At 35.4% G+C, this 14,046-nt stretch overlaps 1 protein-coding gene across 1 annotated transcript in view; it reads left to right on the top strand.

Moving 5' to 3' along the window:
• The window catches only part of SLC30A9 (solute carrier family 30 member 9), a 104,448-nt gene extending 90,922 nt beyond the window's left edge, over positions 1-13,526 (top strand). Inside the window, exons 16-18 of the mRNA XM_050791554.1 lie at positions 2,058-2,187; positions 4,917-5,030; positions 12,087-13,526. Coding sequence (XP_050647511.1) covers positions 2,058-2,187; positions 4,917-5,030; positions 12,087-12,131 — 289 coding nt within the window. The 3' untranslated portion in view covers positions 12,132-13,526. The remainder of the gene's footprint in view (positions 1-2,057; positions 2,188-4,916; positions 5,031-12,086) is intronic.
• Positions 13,527-14,046: the final 520 nt, after the last annotated feature.

Raw genomic sequence — 14,046 nt, 5'->3', positions numbered from 1 at the left:
ACTTCAGGGTTTCTCATAGACTGTAATCAAGGTGTTGACTGGAATTACAGCCATCTCCTGGGGAAGAGGCTGCTTCTAACCTTACTCACATGATTGTTGGCAAGATTTACCTCCTTGCCAAATGGGCCTCTTCAGCATGGCAGCTTGCTTAATCAAAGAGTGTAAGCTGATAAAGCAATAGAGAGTGAGTGTGAACAAGACAGAAGTCACAGATGAGTCACCTGATCTTAGAAATGACATCTTTGCCATATTTGGTAGGTATAGCCCACATTCAGGGAGAGGGGATCACAGAAGGGCTTGTGTGTAGATGCAAGGATTAATCATTGGGAACCCTCCAAACAGTTATCTGTCTGTAGTTAGTTATATGTAAGAACATAAGGAAAAAGTATATCTAAATATATTTATTAGTTGCTATTTACATACCAGCCAAATAATGAAATGTATTAATACTCTGTGAAAACTAAAGTAAAAATGATTTTTTAAAATGAATAAATATGTTCTGTGAGTTACCACGAGAGGAAATAAAAAAAAGAAGAAATGATACAGCCTCTTGCGGCCAATCTGAACAAGTTTTGTTTTAACTTGAGCACGTGTAACTTTATAAATATTAAAACATTAATTCTTATTTCACCCTTGATGGTTGATTAAAATATAGCTTCTTTATATGGATAAAAAATTTTGGACTCAGTGTTTAGTAACTTGCTCAGGATCGCTCAGAAATTAGGGTCTAATGTTTTAAGAATACTTGGAGTCTTACTTAGGCTTGCTTTTCTAGTAGATCTCTATGTCCTCAGAATTCAGAGTGTTTGGTATTTCTTATATAGCTGTACAGAAGAGATCTTACAGTGACCACTGTAGAAAGAAGAGAATTTCTCAACAGTTTCTAGGGAAGATTGACTCCTGAGGGTTAGAGCAGGAGGAATGAAAAGTAGCTATGCTTGAGTATCTGCTTTCCTGTCTGGGAGGCAGAAGGGTATGATGCAAAGACTACTTACTGGGCTTGGATATCTGAGGAGCTGGGCTGGGGAGTCCTAGTCTGCTGTTTACTAGCTGAATTACCTTGAGCAAGTCACTTATGCCCCTCTGGGATGGTTTTATCATCTGTAAAATAAAGATGTCACCCTATCATCCACTTATGAAAGCCATTGATTAAATGTCTGCCTTATAGTTCGTACTATATTAAACATTTTATATATGTATTAGCTCATTATTCCTCACATCAGTCCCATGTGGCAGTTACTATTAACCTCATTCTAATAGAGAACTTCACAGCGTTGTATGAAGACTTTTAAAGAAGCTAGTGAACATACAATTGGTTAATGTACTCTAAAACACCATTATAAATTAAAACAAATTTTTATATGGCATTTAGGAAATTGTTAAGTGGATATATGGGGGCAAAAGCTTATGAGATAACATGATATTTTAGAAAAGTGATTTAGAGTTAATGAATATATATAGAATAATTATTATTTTTATTATTTTTTTTTTGAGACAGAGTCTCACTCTGTTGCCCAGGCTGGAGTGCAGTGGTACAATCTGGGCTCACTGCAACCTCTGCCTCCCGGGTTCAAGCGATTCTCCTGCCTCAGCCTCTCTAGTAGCTGGGATTACAGGCATGCACCCCCACGCCTGGCTAATTTTTGTAGTTTTAGTAGAGACAGAGTTTGTTGGCCAGGCTGGTCTCGAACTCCTGACCTCAGGTGATCCTCCTGCCTCGGTCTCCCAAAGTGGTGGAATTACAGGCATGAGCCACTGCGCCTGGCAGAGTTAATGAATTTTTAATACACAAGCTTTATAACTCATATGTGTAAATTACCATAAAATAATATTCGTTAAGTTTGCACCTTTGTGTGATATCATGCCAAAAAAAAGTTAAATGGACAGGCCTTAGAAAATGATAGGTGGTACTTAATGGTGAATGCTCTGAAGCCGTCTTAGTCCATTCTCATAACTAGTGGGGAAAAAAACAATAATTCAAGCCTTTGTGCTATTAAAGTATGTATATATGTGTATGTATGTATAAATAAATTTGTATGCATTGTTATTGATTGCAGGGCAATTCATGATGTTAAAGCCACAGATCTGGGATTAGGTAAAGTAAGATTTAAGGCAGAAGTAGATTTTGATGGGCGAGTTGTTACAAGATCATATTTGGAAAAACAAGATTTTGACCAAATGTTACAAGTAAGTTTATTTATCATTTTCTTACATAACTGAGAGTTAGAAAAATACTTTTAAGGTAAACAAAATGAAATTTTTTTATAGATCTTGAAGACACTTTAGCTCTCAACTTCTTAGGTTCCAAAATTTAACAGAGACCTTTATATTTACTATGGAGGGGTGCAGAGGAGACAGCAGCAGAACAAACTTACTACTAAGTGCTTGCTATGTGCATTTAATCTTTTTAAATCTAATTTACCCTCAACTACCCTGTTATTTCAACAATGAAATAACATTTTTATTTTAACATATATAGAAATTGAGGCACAGAGAAATTAAGTAACTTGCCTGAAATTGTAGTGCCATAGAGATGGAGTCATATATGAATTTAAATCTGCCTGACTCCAGAATCAATTTTTTATTAAGAATAGTTTAAAAGAGAATTTATAAAAGAGAATATAAGGAACAGCACAGATGTTACCACTTGCCCCTGTCAAATCTTAACATTTTGCTTGCAGTGTGTTTGCTTAAGGTCTTAAAAAAAGAAATCATTGCAAAAACAGTTCAAGCCCCCATTTTCTCTTTCTAGATCTTATTCTTCTTCTTCCGTCCCTAGAATTAAACATTATGCTGAACTTGGTACTTGTCTTTTCCATTCAGATTTTTATACTTTTCAGCATTTTTTAGTATAATGTGTAACATTTTGAATGTTTAAAAATTGGTATAAATGGTACCTTACTGTATGCATCTCTGCAATTTGCATAGCAACATATTTTTTAGATTCTTCCATGTTAATTATTATATCTCTAGTCAATTTTTCATTGTTACAGAGTATTTCATCCTATGAATATGCTGTGATTTATTTATTTTTTCTCCAGTTGATAGACATTTGTATTACTATTAGAAACAATGCCATGGCCGGGCTCCGTGGCTCACACTTGTAATCCCAGCACTTTGGGAGGCTGAGGCGGGCGGATCACAAGGTCAAGAGATTGAGATTGAGACCATCCTGGCCCACATGGTGAAACACCGTCTCTACTAAAAAGACAAAAATTATCTGGGCATGGTGGTGCATGCCTGTAGTCCCAGCTACTCAGCAGGCTGAGGCAGGAGAATCGCTTGAACCTGGGAGGCAGAGCTTGCAGTGAGCCGAGATCGCACCAGTGCACTCCAGCCTGGGCGACAGAGCGAGACTCCATCAAAAAAAAAAAAAAGAAAGAAACAATGCCATGATTGTGTTCTCACATGTTTCCTTGTTCACATATATGAAAGTTTCTTTAGTATGGTATATATATAGATAGCTTTAAATAGGTGAGCCATTAGGTATACTTATCTTCAGCTTGCCTAGGTCTTACCAAATTATTTTCCAAAGTGTGTCAATTTAACTTCCATCATTGCATATCAAAGTTCTTGCTTCATATTCTTACGATTGTATTGATAGAGTTTTTAAATTTTTGCCAGTTTCATAGGTGTGAAATAGTATCTTGTTCTAATTTTATTTCTTGGAGCACTGAGGTTAATAAACATTGAAGTTCGTTGACCAGTGGGATTTCCTCTACATTGCTCCCTGATTTTTTCGTTCTATTTTTGTTTTATTTATTTATTTTTTGAGTCGGAGTCTTGCTCTGTCGCCCAGGCTGGAGTGCCCTGACCCAATCTCGGCTCACTGCAAGCTCCGCCTCCCGGGTTCACGCCATTCTGCTGCCTCAGCCTCCCGAGTAGCTGGGACTACAGGTGCCCGCCGCCACGCCTGGATAATTTTTCGTATTTTTAGTAGAGACGGGATTTCACCATGTTAGTCAGGATGGTCTTGATCTCCTGACCTCGTGATCCTCCCGCTTCAGCCTCCCAAAGTGCTGGGATTACGGGCGTGAGCCACCACACCTGGCCTGATTTTCCATGTTTTAAGTTCATTTGTATTCCACTTATAGATTTGAAAGCTCTTTATTTTATTGTGTTGTAGTATTATTTTTTGATAGAGTCTTGCTCTGTCGCCCAGGCTGGAGTGCAATGGCGCGATCTCGGCTCACTGCAACCTCTGCTTCCGGGTTCAAGCAATTCAGCCTCCCAAGTAGCTGGGATTACAGGTGCCCGCCACCACACCCGGCTGATTTTTGTATTTTTAGTAGAGATGGGGTTTCACCATCTAGTCTAGGCTTGTCTTAAACTCCTGGAAAACTCTTTATTTTTAATATCCTGGATACTAATTCTTACTTGTATATATGCAATTATTTTTTTCCACTTTGTAGCTTCCTTTTCTTTTTGTTGTTATACAAAAGATTTAATATGATTTTTAATTTTAATGTCAGATTTGTAATCTTTTCCTTTGTGCTTTTTATTCTTTTGCATGAAAAATCCTTCCATATCCCATTATCATAAAAATATTGTCTTCTCTTCTAGTAGTTTTGTGGTTTGTTTTTTACCCTTATGTCTTTCATCCATTTCAACTATTTTAATGGTCTGAGATAGGGATTAAATTTTTTTTCTTATAGGAAAATAATTATTCTAACACTATTTATTGACTGTATTATTCCCCAGTAATTTTGTAGTGCTACCTCTGTGTAGTATTGTACTCAATTTTCTTGATCTGAATTGTTTTGGAAATAGGTAATCCATTGCCTGTGGCTTAAAGTTTTAAAAATGTTCATTAAACGTAATGGTGTTTGTTATAAGGTTTTTTTTTTTTAAGGAGTCATCAGTGTACCACTATGGTTTTTAAAAAATTTATTTTCCTGTTTTCATTTTCTTTATAGGAAATTCAAGAAGTGAAAACTCCTGAAGAACTAGAGACCTTTATGCTTAAACATGGAGAAAATATTATTGATACTTTAGGAGCTGAAGTAGATAGACTTGAGAAGGAACTGAAAGTAAGATGTATTCATAAAAATAACATAATGATAATGGCAGCTATTTTTTTGAGTACTTAATCTACAGCAGACACTAAGTGCATCCATCACATGCATGCTTTAACCCACTCATAACTCCACAATGTGTAGGTATTTATAAGCCAGAAAATGACTGGTTTAGAGAAGTTGAATAATTTACCCAAGGAAATAGGGAAGTTGTGATTTGAACCAGATTCTTTACTTTTAACCACTATTTTATGCTGCCTGCTTAGTTTCTAAAATAGTCAAAGGATTTTTGTTGTTATTAAATAAGCATTTTGAAAGTTCCTAGAGAAAGATGAAAAGGGAAACTTTAGACTCTGGTCAAAAGTTAGAAAAAATAGAATGTGTATCTTGCTTTTAGTCCATTTGAAATTATTTTCTGTTTTTGTTTGTTTCTATTCAGTTGGAGGTTATTGTAATTTATTGGTTATGTTACTGAAATACTACCTGATCTGGATCAGGTTGCCTTTTAAAATGTCTCAGTGTTCTCAAATTGCCATTTATTGGCATTTGAATTCTGTTTGCAATGAATAAAAACTTGTAAATGATCTTTAATGTATATAGTTTGTTGAAGGCAGTGCTTTTTCTTCAGTTGATATTGACCATTCTTTAATTTTGTAAAAAATGGAAGGAAAAATCTTCCATCTCTGTAAGTTTTCCTTTGAGAATCTGGATATCTGATTAGATTAATACAAGTACTTCAAATAAGATTTTGTTAATATTATAGTTCATGAGCTTTATCTGACAATTTTTGAAGTTTCTAGATGAGCATTTCTCAAATATTTTGGTCTTAAGACTCTTTCATTTTTAAAAATTATTGCAGACCCCAAAGAGATTTTATTTATTTGAGTTATAGTTATTGATATTTACCAAATCATACATGAAAGTAGATAAATTTTTAAATATTTATCATTTACTTTTAAAAACATACACCTATTTAATACAAATGACTTCTTTTTTTTAACTAAGATAGAGTCTCACTCTGTTGCCTAGGCTGGAGTGCAGTGGCACGATCTGGGCTCACTGCAACCTCTGCCTCCTGGGTTCAAGTGATTTTCCTGCCTCAGCCTCCCGAGTAGCTGGGACTACAGGTGCCCACCACCATGCCCGGCTAATTTTTGCATTTTTAGCAGAGATGACGTTTCAAAATGTTGGCCAGGCTGGTATCGAACTCCTGACCTCAAGTGATCCACCTGTCTTGGCCTCCCAAAGTGCTGGAATTACAGGAGTGAGCCATCCCACCCGGCCACATTTTTTTTTTTTTTCTCAATTGAGACGGAGTCTCGCACTGTCGCCCAGGCTGGAGTGCAGTGGCGTGATCTCAGCTCACCGCAACTTCCACCTCCCAGGTTCAAGGGATTCTCCTGCCTCAGCCTCCCGAGTAGCTGGGATAACAGTCACCCACCACCATGCCTGGCTTTTTTTTTTTTTTTTTTTTGTATTTTTAGTTAGAGACGGGGTTTCACTGTGTTGGCCAGGCTGATCTTGAACTCCTGACCTTGTGATTTGCCCACCCCAGCCTCCCAAAGTGCTGGGATTACAGGCGTGAGCCACCACGCTAAGCCCACATTTTTATATAAATAGTTATATTTTCCAAAATGAAAAACGTAGTTAGAAGAGTGATATTTCACATTTTTGCAAAAGTTTCTTATGCCTGACTTAGTAGAAGACAGCTACAGTCCCATATCTGCTTCTGCCTTCTGTCGTAGTGATTTGATTGTTTGGTCGAAGAATATGAAGGAAAAGGAGAACTGTTCCTATAGCCTTTTGAGATAATTGTGATATTCTCTTTTCATATGCTACTTGTGAAGGTAGGGGGCACAGTCTACAAGACTGTCCTTCCTTCTCATACCAACTCTGAGTTCAGGAGGTTCCCTAGAGCACTTCAGGTTTGATAATTCACTAGTACTCTCAGAACTCACCAAATCATGTTATACCCATTATGGTTTGGTTTATTACAGGGAAGGGATACTGATTGAAATCAGCCAACAGAAGAAGTGCATAGGGCAGGGTCCAGGAAAGTTCCAAACATGACGTTTCAGTTGTCTTTTCTCTGTAATGTACAGTATTACTCTCCTGGCAGTGAAGTTTGACAGTAGCAGGACGTGTTGCCAACCAGGAAGCTCATCTGAGACTTGACCAGAGATTTTATTGAGGCTCCATGGTTGACTGCCTAAGTGGCTGACCTTTTGTCTCTAGCCCCTCTAGAGGTGGAGCAGATACTGTGTGGTCAAAGGCCCCCATCATATGTCACATTGTTAGACTGTCTGGTGGCTAATGCCCCCAGATAAACAAAGACACTCTTAGGCAGGACATGTCAAGGGCCTAGAAATTCCCTCCGGGTTATGGAGAACAAAAGCCAAACCTCCCTTTGGGTAAGATTAATTCTCTACTATACACTGTTACATTAAAATCTTTTGGTCTGTCTTTATACTCTGAATGAATCCTTTACCCATGCATGATTCTATAACATTATGAATTAGTATTTTGGAAAATACTGGTTCAGTGAGGTACATAGATCTTTCAGATGTTGATACATTTCTAAATATGGGTACACTGTCAGGCTGATAGGGGTGGATATGTTTTTCAACTTAAATTTTCACTTAAAAGCTTGCATTTTATCATTAGCAACAAATACTGTTATTTTCCTTGAAATAAGACTCATTTTGTTCATTTTTTTAGAAGATGCCTGCCAAATACCCAAATTTGAATAAACCGAGTTTGTTAATCTTTCAAATAAAAATATATTCTAGATTAAAAAGCAGTTTATTCAGCTCACAACTCAAGCAATCACAGAAGTACTTTTACATACTTTCCATTTTGTCACAGGATTTTAAAAGTGAACTCAAAGGTTGAGATTATCCTTGTACAATGGATACATTTGCTATTTCATGAAAGACTTTTAAAAATGAAACCGGCTTTTTTTCTTTTTTATGTCCAGTGTGGGACAGTAGAGACAATGACTACTGGTATGGTTCGATGCCATTTGCCTTGAATTGTGCAAATGTGCAAGCAGTTTTACCCACCATTGTTTTTATGCCATCAGGAAATGTCAGCATAGTAAAAAAAGAGAAAAGAATGTCTTAGAGTTACTATGAAAATAGTTCTGACCTTAGAGTCCCCCTAAAAAGGTCTCAGGACCCCAGCAGTCTTTGAACTGCACTTTGCGAACAACTAATGTATATAAAATGTGAGACGATGGTTATTTTTGTGCAAGGTAGCACAAGATTGAATACACTTTGCTCTTTATTCTATTTGTTTTTATTTTGCTGGCAAGGAAAATAATGGACTAAATATTTGCTTTACATTTTAGTAGATACAAGAAATCAGAAGCCAGATTTAAGAATAATCAACAAATTGGTCATTATCACCTATATTTACTCTTATAACAATCAGACCTTATTGTTTTTGTTAACTTTGTCCTTTAAGTAGAGGCTATTAAATCATTAAGAATGTTTTTGAATTATGTAAGTCTTTCAAACCAGTAAGCTAAGTATAATCCATACATTCAGTTGGGAACATCTTTGGCTAAGATAATAAAGCATAATTAATCTTAAGTCAAAGGACATCTTCATAGTTGAGGTGCTAAACCAAAAGGGAATGCACGAATGTAATTGTTTTTCCTAGTCATGAAAATAAGCTGATTTTCTTTTGAAAACTAAAACTTTGTTCACTGGCATATTCCTTCATTTTTAGTATCTCATGGTTGCCTTCCAAGTTTAAATTGTAATTATTACTGGATTATTTTGGAAGGTCACACTCATTTATGTAATTCTGTAGCAGTAGAGCCATCTCTGTTGAGTAATGCCATTGAGTGTTGAAATAGACTATATTTTTGGCTTAAAATTCCAGAACTTGTGGCTGGGCATGGTGGCTCATGCCTGTAATCCCAGCACTTTGGAAGGCCAAGGTGGGTGGATCAGCTGAGGTCAGGAGTTCAAGACCAGCCTGACCAATATGGTGAAACCCCGTCTCTACTAAAAATAGAAAAACTAGCCGGGCGTGGTGGCAGGCGCCTATAGTCCCAGCTACTTAGGAGGCTGAGACAGGAGAATTGCTTGAACCCAGGAGGCAGAGGTTGCAGTGAGCCGAAATAGTGCCACTGCACTTCAACCTGGGCAACAGAGCAAGACTCCATCTCAAAAAAAAAAAAAAAAAAAAAAAAAATTCTAGAACTTGTATAGTTCTTTGTAAAGGTATTAAAAATAATAGAGACTAATTCGTAGATTCCCATATTACAAGATGGGAACTACAAAATTAATATAAATATATCTTGTTATGATTTTAAAGTTCTTTGATCTGTTAAACATTTTTTTGTCCTATCTCTATATTTCTTTCTTCTATCCCTCCATTAAGTTTTTTGTTCATGATGATTAATGGAAATTAGTTCATTGGGAGACTGCTGTAGCATTCGTAAATTCCTTATAAATAATGTCTGAATTAAATGCTCTGTTCTTTACTTTGCCTCTGTTTCTCCAGTTTCTCTTATAGCATTGTTTTTAATGAATCTGCAGCATTGCAAAATAAATTATGTAATTTGGGTTTTAACTCTGTGCAAGTATTGGAATAAAATCCTCATGGTGTGTAAAATAGCCTAATTGGTATTGAGCAATGTAAGGAATATAGTAGATTTTAAAGTATTTGTTGAATAAGTGAATGAAAAGTTTATGTTGGATACCAGTTATTGATTTTCAGTTCTGTTCGATAAATACTAGTTTCTACTATACACATGATATCTTGTTAGGCAGTGAACATTGAGTTTTAAGGATATTAATTATATTTACTCATTCATTCAGCATATATTGTGTGCTTTGTATTGTGCACATACATTTTTACAGATTTGATTAGTTTACTCTGAAAATTTGATTTTTAAAAGCAGAGCCAATTTTTAGGGTTTTTTTTGAGATAAAGCTTTTATTAGTACACATTTGTTTATATTGTGCTTTTTAGATAGAATAATGTCAAACTTTCAATGAACAGGTAAATTTTTCAAGTCATATTAGGATAGGTAAGAGTTGATTGGAGTAGGAAGATAAAATTTAGTTTCATTTTTGTTTGGAGGATTTTATTTTTAATTCCATATTGAGTTTACAGAGTTCTAGAGACAGGGAATGGTTTTAAATAAGGAAAAGGTTGAGAACAAAAGTGTACCCTCCTTGTTAAAAGGTCCCTGGTCATTCTCACATTAGGATCTAAGAGGAAGGTACCCCCAGGCACACTTGAACAACACTAGTTATAAGAAAAATCCCTGTGTGCACTCAATAGAGTGTTCTTGCTGGAGCAAAACTCCAGTATTCTGCCAGATTTTGTTTTTATGACTGGATGCCTTTAATACGAGTAATATGCACATGGTCCTAGGATATTACTTTTTAAGCTAGGAATTATTAATCCTAACTGAATCATTTACAGGAACTTTTCTCCCCTTGTGATCTATTTTTGCAATTTTGATCAAATAATGCACAAAGTTTATAAAGTCAAATAGAACTGAAAAGATAACAGAAATAACTATCACTGCCTCACTTACCTCATTACTTATAAGAGATAAAATAATTTTTAATACTTTTAGTATGTCTTTATTTACTGTCATATTTCTATATAAAGTCTTATACTACTTCTCTTGATTTAACAGTATTTCCTCTTCGATAGGTGTGGTAATTATACACTACTTTCTGTCCTCCCTTCTCACAGTATTAATATATTACATTTTATTATATTTGTAATTCCCCTCAAGTTGATTTAGGTGCCTTTCCTTTGTGCACTCACAGGAAAAAGAAACCCCAAATCTTTACTTTGCTCTGTGGTAGCCGAGTATTGTAATTGGCTACTTAATTTACCCGTATCACTTCACTACCAAACATAACTGAAGGCAAATACTGTTTGTTCCCAGTTCATTGTCATATACACTTCAATGCCTGGCACAGAGTAGGCATGTAATAGTAGACAGTATTGGTTGTTATTGAATTGAAGTTCCTTAAGCTAGCATATAAGATTTTTAGTAACCTGATTTCTGCCTGTCTTTCCAGCCTCATTACCAACCCTACCCTTTTTGCAGCTTCTGTGCTAGCTATACCATAGTGCCATTGCACACTTTGCAGGCTGTCTGACTTTGCTGATGTTGTGTTTTCTGTCTAGACACTCTTCATTATCTACCTGGAAGGCTCACCATATGCAGACCTAGCTTAGATATTATACCCTCATTGAAATCTTTCTAGATCCCATGAGCAAAATGGCTGTCTCATTTTTGCTCCTAGTGTTATTATTTAGTACAGTGTAATAGGAGCTTGGGGTCTGGAATCAGGTCTGGAGTCAGGCCTGGAATCAGTCCTGGTTCCATCACTTACTAGCAGTGTGACTTCAGACAGGTTAGTTAATTTCTTCATACTTCAGTTTTCCCAAGTATAAGATGGAAATAATAATTAGGTTATTAGGCTTTTAAAACATACATGCATGTGCACATGTAACACAGTACTTGATACTTCAGTAAGTACCCAATAAATGTTAACTTTTTATTATTAGCTCTAATACTTTAACTTGTAGGTGGTTACTGCTATGCTTGTCTCCCTAGCTAAACTGAGCCACTTAGGGTCAGGAACAGTCTTATTTAATAATCATAGCTCTGTTTTCTAGCACAGTGCCCGGCCCAAGAATATATGGATTGTTGCTGAAGTATATAAAATGAGTGGTTGTCAATTTACTCTTTCTGATTATTGCTTTGCAGTGATTTTCTTTTCACCACACAAAAATGTGTATTTCCAGTGCTTTGCAATGCTTGGCATGTACTAGATCCTTAATGCATTTTTGTATTAACGAACACATGAAAAAACTTAGGAAATGTGGGACTACTTATTGTACTGTTTATAGTATGTCTGTTTACCTATTGATCTTTTTTTTTTTCTTATGCAACTGTTTCTCTTATTAGTATGCTGTAGTGAAATAGTTTGCAAATGTTTTCATTGGCTCTAATGATCAAGAGGAATAAAAAGAAACAAGATTTTATTTTGCTACAAATAATATGGTGGTGATTTTTCTTTACAGAAACGAAATCCTGAAGTTCGACATGTAGATTTGGAGATACTGTGAGTTTGATGGAATGAATCACCTGGGTGGGGACCTTGGAAACAAGTTTGTCCGTCCACTCTACAAAGTTTCCTCCTCTCCTACACTGAAGGACTCAGTGCCATGCAGAAGCCTTTTTTTTTTAAGATGAAGGAAATATTTTATGTAAAGAGCAATTCAGCAGGACACAGAACTAAAACTACTTCTTACATCTAAGAGAGACACTACAAGTTGAATCAATTTGCAAATCATGTTTTTATGCTTCCATAGGGAACATTTTGGTTATTTAAATTGTTCATAATGTCCCATATTTCACCTGTTCAGTGTATACTGTACTTTGCAATCATCTTTCTTTTTTTCACATTGGTAAAAATAAGTGACATCCATAGGATCATGATTTTTAATTTGTTGCCACTGAAGATTTCACTCCATCAGAATCTGCCAATCTTGAACGTTCTGGCTAAATCTTGGTATGTAGTTTTTAAACAGTCACTCCGTTTCAAAGTCTGTATTTCCTTATAGAATGTGGAAATTATTTCTCCATACTTTGTGATTTTGACCTGAGTGCTAAGAGAATCACTCTCCTTACCTAGTTATCTACAAATGTTCATTCCAGAAATGTTTAGTTACTGAATTGAATGACGACATCTCAGTATACACTTTTAGGTCATAGTAGTTGCCACTTTGTAAAATTTCTTTTTTCTTCTTTGCTCTTTTCCCCTTATTTGGTTTAATTTTTAATGTTAGGAGGTACAGTCCTAGATGTTCCCATGGGCCAGTGTGATGACTTTTTTTTAAATGAGGTTCAGTACCGTAATGTTTATTTACTGGGAGATAATGCATTTATAAACATTTTAAAATTCTGTAAAATGGGTTAGAAATATTTATAATTTTACAGGCAGGACAGCATTTGACTTTTAATTTATTTAAAAGGCGGCACTACTTATGTAAATCTGAGCTGTGGGATATTTCTTGCTTTAAGAGAGACAGAATCTCTCACTGAAACTCATGGTCATGATTTTGTATAATATAGTTTATAGTGTGTCTGTGAGTTTCTTCCAGTTACAAATGGGCATTTAGCATAGAATATTGACTATAACATGTAAGTAAATAGCTTTCTACTGACCCTAAGTTATCAAGGTGAAAAAAAATGCAATTCAGTAATTGAAAATGTGGTGAAAAGCTACAGCTGTCATCATCAAAACAACTCATAACGTACTTTAAAATGTTCAGGTAGCAATGAGCATTGTTTATATGAGAATGGCGGCTGGGTGATCTCTTTGCTGAATAAAAGAGTTGTTAACATGTGGACACAACTGCCTGTGTGAGATCTGTGTCTTAAAACGTACTGAAATGGAAATTTATGAATTATTACAAATTGTAATGCTGGAAACAAAAAATAAATCCTTGGTTAAAGGGTTTGTAATGGTGATTTTTGATCTAGAAATCTCATTTACTGGAAAAATTACAAGCATTTACATTGGTTTTTTTGTGGTTTTTTAATTTTACTGTTTAGAGTATTTTGCATACTGTACATTTTAAGTGAAATAACATTCCAGTTTTATTTTTAAGATAGAAAATTGTGTTCTACATATATATATATATATATATATATATAATTTGATACTCTATTCTTAAAGTTTCAAATTCCTTACCCCTTCTTTACAAAAAAAAAAAAAACCTTGGTTTTTTTTTACCCGTTACAATTCACTCTATACTTTTTTCTTCTTCCTTCCCCTTTACCACTTGCCATTTGTTACTTCATGTCATTGCCATATGGGAAAGTACCAAATTATATCCAGTTTCCTCTTAGTGATATTACTCTGAAAAATTTCACAAAGCCAGACAAGAATAATTAACTCATTTTTTCCCCAAGATGACCCTCAATGTGCAGCAGGTATTCCAAATGGTAATTTTTTTTAGAATTCCCTTAAAAAAG

This window comes from Macaca thibetana, chromosome 5 (genome assembly GCF_024542745.1).
Source record: "Macaca thibetana thibetana isolate TM-01 chromosome 5, ASM2454274v1, whole genome shotgun sequence".
In the NCBI taxonomy this organism is placed as follows: Eukaryota; Metazoa; Chordata; class Mammalia; order Primates; family Cercopithecidae; genus Macaca; species Macaca thibetana.
This window is presented reverse-complemented; position numbering and strand designations above follow the sequence as displayed.